General features: G+C 40.0%; 1 protein-coding gene across 1 annotated transcript in view; it reads left to right on the plus strand.

Moving 5' to 3' along the window:
- Positions 1-17,511, plus strand: part of LOC122797763 — a 273,418-nt gene that overhangs the window by 77,738 nt on the left and 178,169 nt on the right. The window contains exon 2 of the mRNA XM_044066285.1: positions 10,749-10,863. Within this exon, the coding sequence (XP_043922220.1) occupies positions 10,749-10,863 (115 nt within the window). The remainder of the gene's footprint in view (positions 1-10,748; positions 10,864-17,511) is intronic.

A 17,511-nucleotide genomic window follows, 5' to 3' on the forward strand; every position in this document is an offset into this window, starting at 1 on the left:
CTTGCCCCTGTACCTTTACATTTTGCATTTCCCTTATCTAACAATGCTTAGAACTCTCAAGATTAATGACTTACACTTGCAAGCATCTTTTCTCCATGGAAACATAAGAACAGAATATACAACTTCCTTCTTAACTCCCACTGAACATTTGAGTTATTTTTCCCTTTTAGTGTCCTTCTAAACATTTTTAACATCAAGTGGGGTATATGTTTTACAGTCCAACCCACAAGTTTAACAAAGTGAACAAAAGTCCACTCTTTCTTAGCCACTTTTTTCATGAAAAGCCATATTTCATAAACGTGTTTAATACTTTATATTGATGCTGTATAATCTCACATTTATTCACTAATTTCAGTCTTGCTGGTCTTCTGCCTGTTCATCTCCATCTCCCAATAACAGACGCTGGTTCAATTACTCCCAAATGTTCACCATAATGATCACTGCTGCAGTAGCCTTAGCTTTATGGGTTATATCCTACTAAGGACATAACAGCTAGTTAGCTTACAGAGCTATAGGACACCTTCCACATGCCTATGCTGTCAAGCAGCTCAAGCTGAGGTGACTAATAGACAGGTTTAGTTGTGAAGCCCTTCAGAACTTTACTACCATTGAAGTGTACACTCTTCTGAGGCTTTCAGGGATCAATGGTCAGCTTGTGCTGTTCTTTTGCTGGGCAGATAAGTTCCATTTACAAAAAAATACTTTAATTTTCTTATTTCTTTTGCTGTTCTACAGCTTTCTTCTTTAGAATAGTTATTTTAAAGCTTGCAGTGTTGTCTTTTAATGGGCTTCCACAAGACTGTAATGTAATGATAAACAGTGCACATGTTTTTCCTGAAAACAATTTTCTATGGAGAAATTGTGTTTATTTTACTTTCACAGTACAGGCATAGTGTTTTGAAGGAGGATTTTTCTGTGAAAAAACTATCTTTTACAGACTGGTTGTATTTACTGGCATTTGCTGCTTATCTTCCCAAGGAAAGAGGCACCATTTTGTGCTTGACCATGGAACAAACTACTTGTCTCATGTTCAGTCCTTTTTACAGCCACAAAAATAAAAAAAAATTAAGCAAATAGCCTATGCAACCACAGCAGGCTAGTAATTTAACTCAGCTATAGGTGGGTGACTATGCTATGGTCATTTGTTGTGCTTCAGACCACTCATCATTTACTCTAGATCCCTCTGGCGTGGCATTTACAGCCAATATGGGGCCCTTCAGTGGGCAAGGGAAAGCTAAGTCTGGTTGACCCTGGGAGAGGGAACTGATAAAGTTTCCTTGTTTTGTCAGAATGTTGTACAAATCTCTGGGGAAGCTGCTGCTGCCATTAGTAACATGACTGGTCCCATTTTTCCTTTCAAAAAGAAACAGAAAACCGAGCATGCATCTACTTCTCAAACTTCTTTGAGGAGGAGGAAGAGTTTACTGGGTGTGTCTCAGGGTTTAATTCAGGTTATTGATCCTTCTTGTAAACTAATTTCTGGTAAAAGAAAGAGGGCTTTCTCTTTTTTCTGAAGAGATTCAAGATTTTGACTCTGAACATGAAGATGCATGGAAAGATGCATTTTTTCCTCAGATTTCTGATTCAGACTCAGAGGAGAACTCACTTTCTAATTTTTCCTGTTGGGGCTTCTCTTTCTGTGAGACTTTTGCTAGAATGTGCCTGTGATTTCAGTGGGAGAACACTGTGATTTCTCATTCCCTCGGAAAATGCTATGAGCTGTTAGAGAAGGATATTTTTAGATCCTACACCTATTCCTCCTGACCTGTCTGCTTTAGAGAATGTGTATGTCACTGCCTGCAATTTTCCTGATAGTCAGCTAGCTATCCTTAAAAAGGCAGATAGACCATATAAAGTTCTTAAGTCTCTTAAATTTTTATACATTATTCCTAAACTTGACCCAACAGCTATAGCTGCAATTGATCCCACCTCTAATAAGCACCTAGTCAATTCCAATCCTACTCTTTCTGATAAGGATGGGGAAATTATTGATAGGTGTATACTTCTACAACTTTGATTTTCAGAATTTTGAATTGTCAGGCTCATATGTTAAAGTATTTTTCTGATTCATTGAAAGAGGAATGTTTTATCTGCAGTTTCTTCTTGTAGGGAAAATCTGGTTTAAATAATGTAGTTTCTTCTATTGCACAGGTTACTCCTCATTGTTTACAGAGTATGTGTATGATTCTGTTGATGCTTCTTTCAGGGCTATGGCCACTAATACTATTTTGAGAAGGTTTGAATTGGGTGCATTCTCAGAACCTCCTAGATGATTATAATAATGAGATTTTGAATTCATCCTTGCATAGAGGTTTAGTGTTTGGCCCCTCTGCTGCCAAAGTGATCAAAAAGTGTGATGAAAGGAGCAGTTTTTCAGTTCTCCTTTTCCACATTTCCCAAGTGCTTTTGTTACTCCTCTCCCATATTTGGGAAAAAGCAGAATAAACAGTTTCAACAAAATACAGGTAAACAGACTTAAAGAAGTCTCAAATCTCCAAAAACCAAGGACAGTCAACCAAGTTTGAATATACATTCTGTGTGCCCTTTCAGTTAACAAATTTTGCAGTGGAATACCAGTCCCGCTGCTTATATGTGCTTTCTTAAAATTAATTTAGTCTGTTCCTTCCAGTTTCTCTGGTACAGCAGAAAATCTCAGGTTGTCTCTACGTTCTCTGTCTTCTAAATCTACCATTTTTTGAAACAGCTCTTCTTGAGAAATCTCATACTCAGTCAACATTTTAGTTTCAACCTCTGATTTTTGCAGTTTTATCAGTTCATCCGAATAACTAAAGCTACTTGTATTTTTCTAGACATTTGTTATTTGAGTAGATATACTTCTTCAGTGTTTCATTTATTTTAATTAGCTCTGAGGACATTTGATTTATTTTTTCCCTAAATTACTGGAAGCCATCCCTTGTACCAAAGCTGGAGCTTGAACTGCGTTTTGCTGAACAATGGCAAGATTCTTCCCAGTCAGTGTTTTCTCTTTACCTTTTCTAGATGATTTTCTTTTAAGTTTTCTAAATTCCATGTTTGCTGGCATTCAGGCAATGGTACGTAACAGACAACGACTGAATTTTACTCAGGGCGGAAGAATTGCTAACTTTTATTTCTCATTTCTTCTTCTCACACTGGGAGATCTGAAATTAAGCTGTTGATCAGTGTGCAACTATGCAGCTGTCTTGGAAGTCAACATAGTTTTTTTTGTTTTAATGTTAGGCTGGCCTATAGATAGATTTAAATGAGAGAGGCATAGAGTAAGGAAGGTATGAGCAAGTAAAGTGTAGCTGAAGAAGTTGCTGGGAAATTTCTTTGTTCTGTAAAGCATAACTAAGTTTGTTATGTTCTTACTGAATTTTGAATATGCAAGTCAAATTTAAGTTTGTTGTCAATTATTATAGCTAGTAGTTTAGTATGGGAATCCATGTCTATAATGGTGCTAAATAATGATGGAATTTTGAATGTTTCTTTGTTAGGTGTTGTGGACTTGGTAAAGAAAAGAGTAGTTTTTTGGGGGCTGGAGTTTGAGTTAACCAATTTTTGAAGGCGTTGAGGTGAGCTTGTTTAAAGGTTTAGAGATGAGGAACAGTGCAGAGCAAATGGCAGTGGTGTCATCTGCATATGGTATCAGAGAAGCATGTTGGGAAGATGCATAAAGATTGTTAATAAATATGTTAAATAGAAGGGGTCTAAGAATGGAGCCTTGTCAGACCTCACTGTTCAGTGTTCATGACAGCGGATATTTAAGGGAGTAATTCTTGTCTAACAACACAGCTACTGAGTCCTTGCTTGGATTTGACTCATATATGAACATTTTTTTTTAAATTTCTGCTGTAAATTGTGTATGGTTATTGGGTACTTAGCACGTTGCATTTTCAATTCGTTCTGTAAGTTTGTACTATAATTATACATTCCTTGCTTGAACCAATGATGACATAGTATAATGCTGTTTTTCATGTCAGACCTGCATGAAATTATTCAGGCACTGTAGGCCAGATGTGTGTGCATTGGAGCCATGAAGACAGAGAAGAACAGGCTAGATAGGCACTGAGTTTGATAAACTATAGTCTGTTAGTATGATTATTTTGAAGCTGTAGTCTTTGAAAACCATTTACTTAATCTGTTTCTTCTGTTGTTATTGCCTTTTTATTAGGTTACTTCTCTTCTCTCCCTGTTTGTTCCTCTAGTAACCATTTTTTCATAGGTTACTACCCCTCCTATATTACTTTTTAGGTAACCTTAACTACTGTTGTTAGTATTTTCCTATTTTTTCATCTTTTCTTCTGAAAAAAAAATCTTTCCTTTATCCTTCTTCTTTCTGCTCTTATGGTAGTGTGTGGTGATTGCTGTTACTTATTATCCATTTTATTTTGTGATACCCATGGTGGATAAACAAGATAAGCCTGTAGGTTTTAAAAAGTGCAACATAAAATACTCTTTAGCAATTCACACTCTGTGTGTCTCTGCTGTTTAGGGCCTCTCCACTTACAGGAAAATTGTGCCATCTGTCATTCTTTAAACCATAGAGCTTTGGTCGAAAGAAAAAACAAACTCATTTTAAGGGAGGTGCTTCTCTCAGGTTTTGAAGAGGCAATTTCTGGCAGTCAACCTAAGTCCTTGACTCGCAAGTCGAAATTGGCTCATTTGAGCCCTGCTTCTTCCCTGTCTTCGAGAAGCAGTGGCAAGGGAAAGAAGAGACCTTTCTTGGCTCTGTCAGATACATTGGAGCCAAAATCTAAGACTTCATCAAACCCATGAGCAGGTTTTGGAGCCCTCAGATCTGTTGCACCTTGTGCCTTTCAGGTCAGATATGAAGATGCCTCTTTCTTCAGATCAGGCCTTTGCTCTGAGCTCATCAGCCTTTTCAAAGCTGGAGAACTCTCGGAGCCATAGTGATCCTCACAGTCCTTGAGTGCACTGGACTCTTAGGCTGTCAGAGCAGTCAATGCATCTCAGAGCTTCTGCCCAAGTGAGCTCCGCTCCAGCTTCTTCCCTGAGTGAGCTGTCTTCTGGTCTGGAAGAGGCTTTGACTCACAAGCATGGCTTGTTGGAGCCAGAGTCCTCCACCACTCAGGAACAATCAGCTTGTGGGCCTTTGGAGAAGGCTGTAGCTGCCACAGCATCTAAAAGGTCATCTGCCCCATTGGATCCTCAATCTCATCCAAATTATCTGTTCAGCTCTTCCAACCAGGATGTTTCACTGAGACAGTGGGATCTCAGGCACCAGAATACCTAGCGGGGTACCCCTGTCTCTTCTGATACCTTTCCAGCATACCCCACTGAGGACGCCCCTTGGAAGAGACTTTGCAAAAGGAAGCATTTAGACTCCATGAAGGAGTCTGCCACTGACGACTTGGATCTCAATGAGGGTGAAGGATGCCCATGGTCACCTCCTAAGGATGTTTCCTTCTGGGAGATTCTGGAAATGCTGAAACAGAGAGGTGGCTGGCAGTCCAGTAATCCTTCACCTGAGGAGTCAGTGTACCTGGCAGCCTTTGGTTCTCACCCATCTTCTTCCTGGTTGACTCCACCCACTAATGAGCTCATAGGCCTGATCTCTTGGTAGGCGTGGGACACCCCAGACTCCTTCGAGCCTATTTCCCGGAGAACAAACAAAATAATTACCCCATCTGATAAGGCCTTCTGGATGAAAGGGGTTGTAGTAGATGCCATGGTTGTGGCAGCAGCAACCAAAAAGGAACTTTCAGAGGAAAGTTCCATTATCCATCCTCCTAATAAGGATCCCAGGACAATGGATAGATGTGGGAAGTGAGTTTTCTCTTCAGCAACTTTTGCCCTACGATCACTGAGCTATTTTTCTCATTTCACAAGGTTACAAAGAGATCTGATCAATGAGTTATCAGGTACCCTTGAAGGAACAGTAGCTGAAGGGCACAAGAAAAGGTAGCTTCCCAGCTAGTGACCCTACACTCTGTAGCTAACTCTTCCATGAGGCTTATTGCACATCCAGCCGATGGAACGAGTTGGGTGGAGGGTTCTGGCATCGCAATGAGGAGGCATGCCTAGATGTGCCTATGTGATTTTGCAAGGCCTTCCAAGTCTTCATTTGTCAGTGTCCCATTTGGTGGTTCTTCCCTTTTTGGCCACAAAGTCAAAGATACACTATCCAGGTAAGAGAAAGAAGGTAAGACTCTGTCTGGCATGGGCATACATCTTTCCACCTCTTATAGACCCTATACAAAAGATCAGAGAGGAGATGGAAAAATCTGGTTCAAAAATGTCAGGGTTCTTACCAGGACACACATGAAGATTTTTCCCCCAGAGGTAGAAAGGGGAATAATAATAATGGAAGATCCACCATCTCAGCAGAGGAGGCCCACAGAACCAAGGATCCTGAGAACTCTTTTTGGAAACCCTTCCAGTGGTCCAGAAAGGAGGCCTGATTTTCCACCTCTTTAGGCAATTGGGGGTTGACTGTCCCTGCACTGGAGAGCCTGGCAAAACATAACTTCTGATTTGTGAGTGCAGAGGATAATATCGAAGAGTTGTCAAACTCCTTTCACATCAAACAGAAGAATCCCAGATGTTCCACCCAGTCAAAGGGATCAGGCAGTTATTCAATTTCAGATTCAAAAACTGCTAGAAAAAAGGGACATCCAAGAGATCCCCTGAGACCAGAAGAATTTGGAACTTACTCAATGTTCTATTTAGTTCCAAAGAAAACAGAGGACTGGAGACTGATTCTGGATCTTAGCAGATTAAACAAGTCAGTTTGATGCAGCAAGTTGCAAATGGTCATGGTTTAGTCCTTATTTATTTCCCTGGAAAAGGACCATTGGATGTGCTCAGTAGATCTTCAGGATGCATACTACCAAATAAAAATGGACAGGTGCTCCAGAAGATACTTATGCTTCTGGTTGGGAGCCAGTAATTACCAATTCAGAATGCTACCGCTTGGTCTCACTACTACCCCCCCAGAGTGATCACCAAATGCATGGCAGTAGTTGCAGCTCACCTGAAGCGATGATGATTCTGGAGGTTTCCTTATTTAGACAACTGGGTCATATCCATCCCACTAAGGCATCTGCTGATAAATGCAAGAGACTCTGTTCTTCAAATCTGCTTAGAATTAGGGATAATGATAAATTACCAAAAATTACACCTGGAACCTTCACAAACACTAGAGTTTATTGGGGTAGTGGTGGACACTTCTCAGATGATCGCAACCTCCCACCCCGGAGTGTTGAAAATCAGGTGTCAAATGCACAGGCTAATTCAATATAAAAGGACAGCTGCTTGTCACGTTCTACAAGCCTTAGGATCAATGGTGGTGGCATTAGTGTTAGTTCCATAAGCCAGGTTTCACATGAGGATACTACAGTGGCTTCTAGCTGACTAATGGTCAATCATCCATCAGTGTCTCATCAGAGTCTCAAACACATGCAAAAGGATTCAGTCAGAACAGTCTACACAAGGTCGACCCTTTGTTCCCCATCAACCACAGGCCACGGTGACCATAGATGCTTTCCAGATAGATGGGGGGGGTGCATTATCTAAGGAAGACAGTCCAAGGAATCTGGTTGGTAGATGAAGCAAATCTGCACAGCAACATCTTGGAGATGAGGCAGTGCTTCTAGCAATGAAAGCATTCCCCTGGGGACAGTAGCATTTCAGTCAGACAATATGTCAGTGGTCTGGTACATAAACAAACAAGGGGAAACCAGATCATATCCTCTCTGTCAAGAAGCCCTCAGAGTGTGGCAGTGAGTGATCTCATCCAGCTGCTTTCTCATAGCAACATACATTCCAGGAAATTCTAATGTGATAGCGGACAAGTTGAGCAAGTTGATCCATTCTTATGCCTCATGAGTGATCCCTCAATCAGAAAGTAGTAGGGGACATTTTCCACAGATGGGGCCAGCCTTGCTGCAATCTTTTTGCTTCTCCCCTAAATAACAAATGCAGCAGCTATTTTTCCCTGATCCCACCATAGGGGCAATCCGCGAGGGATGTTGTCATACATAATTGGCCTCCCAATCTACTATACACCTTTCCCCCAATCCCCTTGATCCTCAAATTAATTCAGAAAGCAAGCAGGTTGAAGAGAACAGTAATACTCATTGCTCCATACTGGCCTCAACAAATATAGTTTCCCTTTATCTGACCTCGTCTACAGAAGGAACCCTGGATTCTAGAGCCCATCCCAGACCTGCTGTCACAACCGACAGGAATGACTCATCCCAGTCTTCACAACCTCAAGTTGACAACTTGGTTCCTCTAGTTCTGTTAATTGTCAGACAACCTATGCTCTCTTTGTCAGTCAAACATATTTTGATGTCATCTCATAAATCAACCACTGAAAAACTGTATAGGACTAAATGGAAGAGGTTCATAATTTGGGCTAAACAGCACAATATAGATCTCCTTCCAGCCCCTATTCACTCTGTGTTAGAATTCTTAGCCCAGTTTTTTACTTGAAGAAGCAGCTGCCTCTATGATTAAAGTACAATCAGCAGCTATTTCAGACTTTCATATTGGGGAGGATAACTTATCTCTAATTTCCCACAAACTTTGCAAAGCTTTCTTGAAAGGGACCATATTATTAAAACCTCCTCACAATGACTCCTCTCCTCAATGGAAACTCAATTTAGTACCATGTTTAATTGTGCACCCCCCCCCCCCCCATTTGAACCAGCAGTGACTTGTGATATTAAATTTCTCTCTTGGAAAACTATTTTTCTAGTGGCTATTACATTTGCAAGAAGGATATCAGATATTCAAGCTCTATCTTGTCAATCTCCATATTTGGTTTTCCATAAAGACAGAGTCCCGCTGCATACCAACCCCTCCTTTCTACCCAAAGTTGTCTCACAAACCAATATTAATCAGGCCATACATTTACCTGTTTACTTTTCCAGCTTCAGCAACAAGGGTGAATATGTTATCAGTTTGTTGGATGTGCATATATAGTTGTGATTCTATCTACATAGAACTAAAGAGTTTTGAAAAACAAATCAATTGTTCATTGCCTTTGCAGGTCCTAGGAAGGGTCTACCAGTCTCCAAGGTTACCTTATCAAGATGTTTTTTTCTTCTGAGGTAAAACAATAATTGAATGCCTCTTTAGCATCTGCTTCTCATTTATTGTCTTTTTTTTTTTACTTGCTGACTTAGTATTGAGTACTGTTTGGCTAATATATGCCGGTTGTTTTCATAGTTTCATGGGTGTGTACTAGGCTAACAACCACTAAAGCCTGTATGAGGCTAGGCAAGCAACCCAAATGTGACCCACAAATTTGATTTGTATAGGGAGCAATTTACTGACTGCTGCTGTCCATCAGAGACGTAGGCTCCAGACTATAGCTGAATTTCTGATTACCCATTAATTTGTCCAAGCTGTGCTTAAACAGGGTTAGGCAGAAACTCTGCTTCATATGGATAGGGAACCTCTCCCAGAGAATGGGAATTCTCCAAGAACATATCTGTCTCTCAAATATGTCCTGTTTATGTCACAAACAAAATTTTGATCTTTTGATGTAGTAATTTTGATGCAGTTTGTTTTGCAGATGTGCAAAAGGTTCATTAAAAAAGGGTCCATGGATGCCTTAAACACCAGACAAAGATCACTTCTCAGAATTCTGAATGATAACCAAGTAAAGAGACAAGGTTTTCAGGCAGTCAACATAGAACATTATATTTACTCCCTGTATCCTTTTTGTAACGAACCTTGGTGGACATTCCAGTCACTGCATGTGCTTGGTCTGGTACATACCGACGGGGGCATTATATTCTATGATGGGTATGTTGAGGGCCGAGTATAGTGATACTGGATGCCATGCCCTTATCTATAAGTTGAGCAACACAGAGGGATTTGTTTACTACCTTGGACACATGTTGGACAAAGGCTAGGTTACTATGTACATGTCTTCACAGATCCCTAACTAATGAATCAATTTTTAAGGTGTTTTATTGATGACATAGTTACCCAGGGTGGCCAGCTTTCCAAAAGTTACTATAATGCATTTCTTGGCATTAAGTTTTAAACCATGGCTTTTGTACCATGTGTTTCTCTGTTAGACCCTCCTGAAGGGTGTTCTTGTCTTGAGGGGATTCAATGACTGCTCCCAGTTTGCGATCATCTGTGATCTTGGTCAGCCAGAAGTCTTAGTCATTGGGTTTGACTTCCAAAAAGTAGATGCGTAAGAGGACTGGGCTCAGCACAGAGCCCTGAGGGACTCCACTGGTGATCAACCTCTTTGAGCAGGTGGCCTAACTGATTCTAACTTCTGTGTGAACCAGCTAGCTATCCAGCATGTTATAAATGAGTTTATGCATAGTTCCATAAGTTTGTTGACAATGCTTGAGTAGAGTATTGTATGAAATGCTTTAGCCAGATATAGGTAAGCCGTATGCACCTGTTTCCCCTCATTCATTGCTTTAGTGACCTTTTCAAAGAAGTCCACCATGTTCAGTATTCCTGAATAGTTCCTACAAATTGTCTTCTGGCAATCATGGCTCTGCCAGCATTATTAAAGAAAGTATTTGCTGCATTTCAGCTGCTTTATCAGGCTTAAATGAACTCATATTTCTTTCCTTATAAATATGCTATGCTTTTTTGAAGCTAGACGGACAGATTAAAATAAAACCAGGTTCTTTATAACATTGTAATAAATGATCTGTGTTTGTATATTTGCTGTAACTACTGCATACTTGAAAGTTTCACTCATTGTGGAGGTGAATCATAAGTAAAATTTGAAAATTGAATACTAACAAAATCTTTATTTTCAGGTACTGAGATATATTGTATCCCCATCAAATAGTACTGTTACACTTCTTCACTGTGATTCAGGGAAAGCAATTCAGTGCATACCTGTACAACAAGATCCATCAGCTCACTCAGATGGTAAGCATGTATATAAGTGTTATTCCAAATATGATATTGTAGGATAAAAGTTATACCTTTGTATGCAGTTATTAGACGTGATTGCCCAAGTTTTTAACAAATTACTCAGATTGTGACTGTATTGATCTGATGTTGTCAATTTTCATTTTATCCTTGATGACTGGTTCAGTTCCGATATCAGAACCAACATGGATGTTATTACATCTTGTGCAGGCCAAAAACTCTCGAACTTCACCCTTTCCCATAATCCCCCTTCCCCAGTTACCTTAGATCTCATTTGCCACTTTTATGGACAGAGTCGTTTGCTTCAGCTCTCGAGCTAACTTAATTTCTTAATATTTCTTGGTACAAATTTCAATTCCTTTTTCTCTGGACTAGTTTATCACTTTTAAAATGACTTCCTTTTTTGTTTTTGTATCTTTCCATACATTAGTGTACCTTTACTATCATTGTTGATGGCCTCTTTTCATACACTTACGTGTGTTAACATTATCATTGTTGATATTTCCCCCTCCTTCTTTATTTATAAAAAAAAAAAAAAAGGTAGTACTCCTCTTCTTTTGAGTGTTCTGTTTTCTCCATACACTTCAGTGTACCAAAAACTATCATTGTTGATAGTTCCCCTTTTCTTTCTGAGTTCCTTTCCTGTCACTATTTTCATAGAAGTGTGGTGTTTGCTTCTCTATTGTCTTCTGTCTTTATGGCTGACAAACACAAAGGCCCATCTGGCTTTAAAAATGCCAGAAGTCTGGCCACAGAATTCCTTTCCCGGGCTCATATCTCTTGTGCATCAATTGTTTAGGTGCCGTAAATCTTCAAGATGACTATAGCATTTGCTACAGCTTTAGCCACAGAGCTCTTATTGAGAGAAAGAATAAATTAATCTTGAAGGGCTTAATTCCTTCAGCCTTTGGGGAGGCCATATCTGCTGAAAAGAGTAAAACCAATAATGTTATGTTGTCCATATCTCGCCTTCATTCTTGCTGTTTGGGGTTTGGAGCCGATCCTCGGCTCCTACTCAGTCGTATACTGTAGCTCGAGAGCTTTTACTGGCTCAAGGCTAGACCCTATCCCAGCATGCCTAGTGGTAGTTACCCAGACCTCGTTTGCCACTTGCAGCATTGAGATTGCGTTTACTGGCTCAGGCTAAGTGTTTTTTCTATTTGTTATATTTTTGAAGAAAATGTTCTTATCTTTCTAACTTGTTATTAGTACCTGTCCTTCGTTCTTTTACCTTCCCTATTCCATCCAAGTGACTGGCGGTTGTTGGAAACTAACCGTTTTTCTCTCTGGCCTTTTCCCCTCTTCTAGACCCGTTTAACTTAGAAGGTTCTTCGCTTTTTCTTGCCTTCTTTTAACTTTTAAGGAGTTGCCATTTAAGCTAGAGGCTCAGAAAAGAGAGAGATTTTTTTGTCTGTTATTGGCTTTTTATTATGTCAGTAGTGCTTTTTCTCTTTGTCTAGCTTTACATAGTGCTGTTCAACATTATGTCGAAAGATACTGCCAAGGAATCGAAACCTTCAGGTTTCAAAAAGTGCGATTCATGCTGTCAAAAGATGTCCCTTACGGACAGGCACATGAGTTGCGTATATTGTTTAGGACTTGTTCACCTGCAGGATTCATGTTCTATTTACCATGCATTTAGTTCACAAGTCCTGCAGGAGAGAAAAAAACAAATTAATCTTAAGAGGTTTACTGAAGGGCCTCTTTGATGCTGCTATGGTGGGGACTCAGCCAGCAAAAAAACTGGAAAAACCCAAGCCTTCATCCTCTTCAGCTCTGAGTTCGGACCCGTCTAAAGAGAAAGGCAAGCTACAAGCTAAGTCGGACCTGACTGTCGGTTCTGACAAGACACTCTCACCTACGGCTCCATCTGTGTTTTCAGAGCCAGTAAGGTCCCACAAGCATTCCAGGTCTCCAGCCTTGGAACCAGTGTGGTCTGCTCCACATTCTCCTTTATTACAGTCTATGTCAGGGAGTCACCAGTTTTCAATCCATTCCTCTCGGTCATCCAGGAGCTTCTCAGATGATGATGTGGAGATGGTTATGAAGAGACTTCTTAGGACACCAGCATTAGCTAAAATACTTTCAGGCCCATCCCAGACAGAAATGGTGCCGACAGCCCAAACAACACCTGTCTCGATTCCTCTTCCGACTCCTCTGAGTTCAGAGTCAGAATGTATGGAAGTCGTAGTGGTGGAACCGTCGGTTCCAGTAACCTCCTTCGGTCTTTTGGTTCCGATTACCACTCCGATCTCCTTGATACCCCCTTTCTATCAAGGGATCTGGGAGCTGACGCTGGAAACAATTTTTGAGAATGATGTTTTCATCTTCAATGGGCAGTTATATTGGCAACAGAAAGGTGTAGCTATGGGCACTTCCAGCGCCCATAGCTACGCCAATATTGTCATGGCACATTGGGAGAATAATTTTATCGCCAATGCATTTAAGGAGGTCATCTTTTGTCGTAGGTTTGTAGATGACCTGTTTTTGTTGTGTGATGGGGATGAAAATACCCTTTTGAAATTCCATGAAGTTTTGGATTTTACCACTTCCTTTCTTAAATTAATACATTAAATTACTCCAGGAACCTTATAAACTTTCTAGATGTGGCAGTTTTTAAGACCGATGAATAATTTTTGTCCACTAAAACACAGGAAGGATGGTCATAAGAAGAATTATCTCCATAGGAAGAGTATGCACCCTCCACATATTCACCATAATATAGTTAGTAATCAAGGTTTATGGGCATCTAGATTGAATGTTAATGATTCAGATTTTGCTAAAGAAATTGATCTTTTACAGGACATGTTTAAGCAGAGAGGTTATAGCACACATGATATTGATACAGCAATACATAATACATCTTGTAAATGTAATAAAGGGGGTAAACCTTATTATTCAGAAGGTCCATGGCCTACCTAACAAGATAAGAAGATAAGGGAATGATATTTAAGAATGCCCATAACTTATTCCAGTAATATATATCAGATTGAAGATGTTATAAGGAGAACTTAAAAAAGCCCAAATTCACATATAAGAACAAAAAGAATTTAAGGCATTGTTCTGCTATCCACAAACTATATCACATAATATTAGACCTAGGACTCAGCCGGGTACGTTCCCTTGTACTAAATGCAATTGGTGTAGGTACATAGACTCTACAGATGAATTTATGCATCCTGATACAGGGATACTTATAAGAATACAAGCTACAGCTAACTGTGACACTAAGCACATAGTGTATCTAGCTGTGTGCCAGGTATGCCAAAGATTTTATATTGGGAAGATGGACCGTAGGCTAAGAGATAGGATCCATGAGCATATTTATAGCATTAATAATTCAATACATAGTAAGCTCTAGCCAAACATGTATCTATATATGGTATTGAACACACATTTAAGTTTAAGGTCTTACAAGTTATATACGAAGATGCCCAGGGTGGTGACATAGAAAATAAGGTAGAGAATCTGGAATTAAAATAGATTATTAAAATGAGGGGAAACTTAGGAAAGGGTTTAAATGACAAGATTTGTATAAAACCAGTTTAAAGAATAGAATTTTTAGATAAGTAGGGCACCCTGTTAAATATATATATATAAATATGTAATAAATATACATAAATATATACAAACACATATATGTGCAATTTCATCAGCAGACATTTTTTATTTATTTACTTTATATGTACGTATTTGTCTTATAAGCACAATGTATTTAAATATAAATATTATATGTATTTCTATATGTATTTTACTTATGGTCTATCCCTTTATGTGATATAGCTTTAAGTGCTTGAATTCAGGCATTAATTATATGATTGAGACTGCATTTTTATTGGCTGTTCCTTTTTTAAAAGTAAAGTACTGTTTGTATTCTGTGTCTGAGGAAGCAGTTTGGATTGCTGTGAAATCGCTAACATATTAAAAAGTATTTTTATGTTGCCTTCTGACTTTGGTTTGCAGTACCTGCTATTTTGGATCTTAAGTGTTTTTTCTATTTGTTATATTTTTTTTGAAGAAAATTTTCTCATTTATCTTTCTAACTTGTTAGTAGTACCTGTCCTTCATTCTTCTACCTTCCATATCTCGTCCAAGTGACTGGGGTTTTTTGGAGACTAATCATTTTTCTCTCTGGCCTTTTTCCCTCTTCTGGACCTGTTTAACTTAGAAGGTTCTTCACTTTTTCTTGCCTTCTTTTAACTTTTAAGGAGTTGCCTTTTAAGTTAGAGGCTCTCCTTAGGTGGGGAGTTTGCCATTTAACTTAGAGGCTCTCCCCCCTTCTCTTCTTTCCTGTCTGTTGAAAAAAAAAAAAAAAGTTTTTTTTTGTCTGTTATTGACTAGTTATCTTGTCAGTAGTGTTTTTTTTTCTCTTTGTCTAGCTTTACATAGTGCTGTTTGACATTATGTCGAAATGTCGAAAGATACTGCCAAGGAATCAAAACCTTCAGGTTTCAAAAAGTGCGATTCGTGCTGTCAAAAGATGTCCCTTATGGACGGGCACATGAGTTGCATATATTGTTTAGGACCTGTTCACCTGCAGGATTCATGTTCTGTTTGCCATGCATTTAATTCATGAGTCTTGCAGGAGAGAAAAAAACAAATAAATCTTAAGAGGTTTACTGAAGGGCCTCTTTGATGCCGCTATGGTGGGGACTCAGCCAGCAAAAAAACTGGAAAAACCCAAGCCTTCATCCTCTTTGTCTCCGAGTTCGGACCCGTCTAAAGAGAAAGGCAAGCTACAAGCTAAGTCGGACCCAACTGTCTGTTCTGACAAGACACTCTCACCTATGGCTCCATCTGTGTTTTCAGAGCCAGTAAGGTCCCACAAGCATTCCAGGTCTCCTGCCTGGAACCAGTGCGATCTGCTCCACAGTCTCCTTTATTACAGTCTATGTCAGGGAGTCACCGGTTTTCAACCCATTCCTCTCGGTCATCCAGGAGCCTCTCAGATGATGATGTGGAGATGGTCGTTAAGAGGCTTCTTAGGACACCAGCATTAGCTAAAATACTTTCAGGCCCATCCCAGACAGAAATGGTGCTGACAGCCCAAACAACACCTGTCTCGATTCCTCCTCCAACTCCTCTGAGTTTGGAGTCAGAATGTATGGAAGTCGTAGTGGTGGAACCGTCGGTTCCAGTAACCTCCTCCAGTCTTTCGGTTCTGACTACCACTCCAATCTCTTTGATACCCCCTTCTATCAAGGGATCTGGGAGCTGACACTGGAAACAATTCTTGAGAATTATGTTTTCATCTTCAGTGGGCAGTTATATTGGCAACAGAAAGGTGTAGTTATGGGCACTTCCATAGCTACGCCAATATTGTCATGCAAATTTGGGAGAATAATTTTATCGCCAATGCATTTAAGGAGGTCATCTTTTATCGAAGGTTCGTAGATTACATGTTTTTGTTGTGTGATGGGGATTCCCACTTTTCTGAGATTTAAAAAAGTTCAGTTACAGGCTTGCTGTTCTTGAACTGTTTGTAAGTTTCTTGGAGGCCATTTTTTGCTTGGGCTAAAGGGAAGTCTCTCTGTTGATCAGTGGCAGTGAAAAACATTGAGCAGCCTGCCTGCCCCTGTGGGAGTGGTTACTGACTTGAAACTGTAGTTTTATTGGCCATTTTGGGTCAATTCCAAACTCCTTCATCTTCCTCTCTTAAAACCCTCTTTTGCGCGTTTTTGTGCGTTTTTGTGCATAGTGCAACAGCGGGCAGCGCCGCCTAATTGGGTTTAAACTATTCCTGGCTCCACAAAGTCTGCTCTTCACTTTTTCCCTTAGAACTGCTCTCTCTCTCAATTTAAACACCATATTCTCATTCTAAGGCCCTTCACTGGTCCACTTAAGTAATCATACAAGTTAGCACTATTAAAACCATAAGCACTACTTACTCTTATACTCTCTACGATTACCCTGTCCTCTATTGGTCCGTCTTAAATTCAGTTTCCCTATATTACTCTAGCATGTCCTCTCCAGTCCAGCTGGTGAATCTGGGAATTTTGAGGCAATGTCATGTACACGGACAACCCTCTCCTCCTCCAAACAGGTTCAAATATATGTGAGAGATGCAACTATTTAGCCAAACTGGAGGCTGAGCTCTCTCATCTCAAAACTGGTGTAACCAGTCAGGAGGAGAAGGTAACCTCACACAACACAATTCCAGTATCACATAGTCCCACCACATCAGCGAACCAAACACATAAATACACAAAAACATACTCGGAGGCTCTAAATAAAAATCTACCTAAGCAACAGAGACCTCCAAAGCAGACATCCAAGCAAACGCTACCTCAAAACAAAACACGCACAACACATAGCCCACAAAGTCAGTGTGCCAAGCAGCCACAGCCCTTAAGGCTGAATAACACACCTGATACTCTTGTAATAGGTGACTCTATTGTCAGACACACTGACATCCCGCTCACCAGGCTGAATAAAGAGAAGGTCTGAGCTGCCTGTCAGGTGCTAGGATCCGCCACATAACGCAAGCACTCAGGTCACTCCAAAGCAAATACAAATATGACTCAGTCATTGTACATGCTGGTGTGAATGACCTGAGACGTACCTCCCTGGACTACATGAAAAGAGACATAGAGGAGCTCTCTGATCATGTAGCCCAGGCTGGTATGACCCTGACCTTGAGCAGCA

This window comes from Protopterus annectens, chromosome 3.part1 (assembly GCF_019279795.1).
Source record: "Protopterus annectens isolate FY-2018-M chromosome 3.part1, PAN1.0, whole genome shotgun sequence".
NCBI classification, from domain to species: Eukaryota; Metazoa; Chordata; order Ceratodontiformes; family Protopteridae; genus Protopterus; species Protopterus annectens.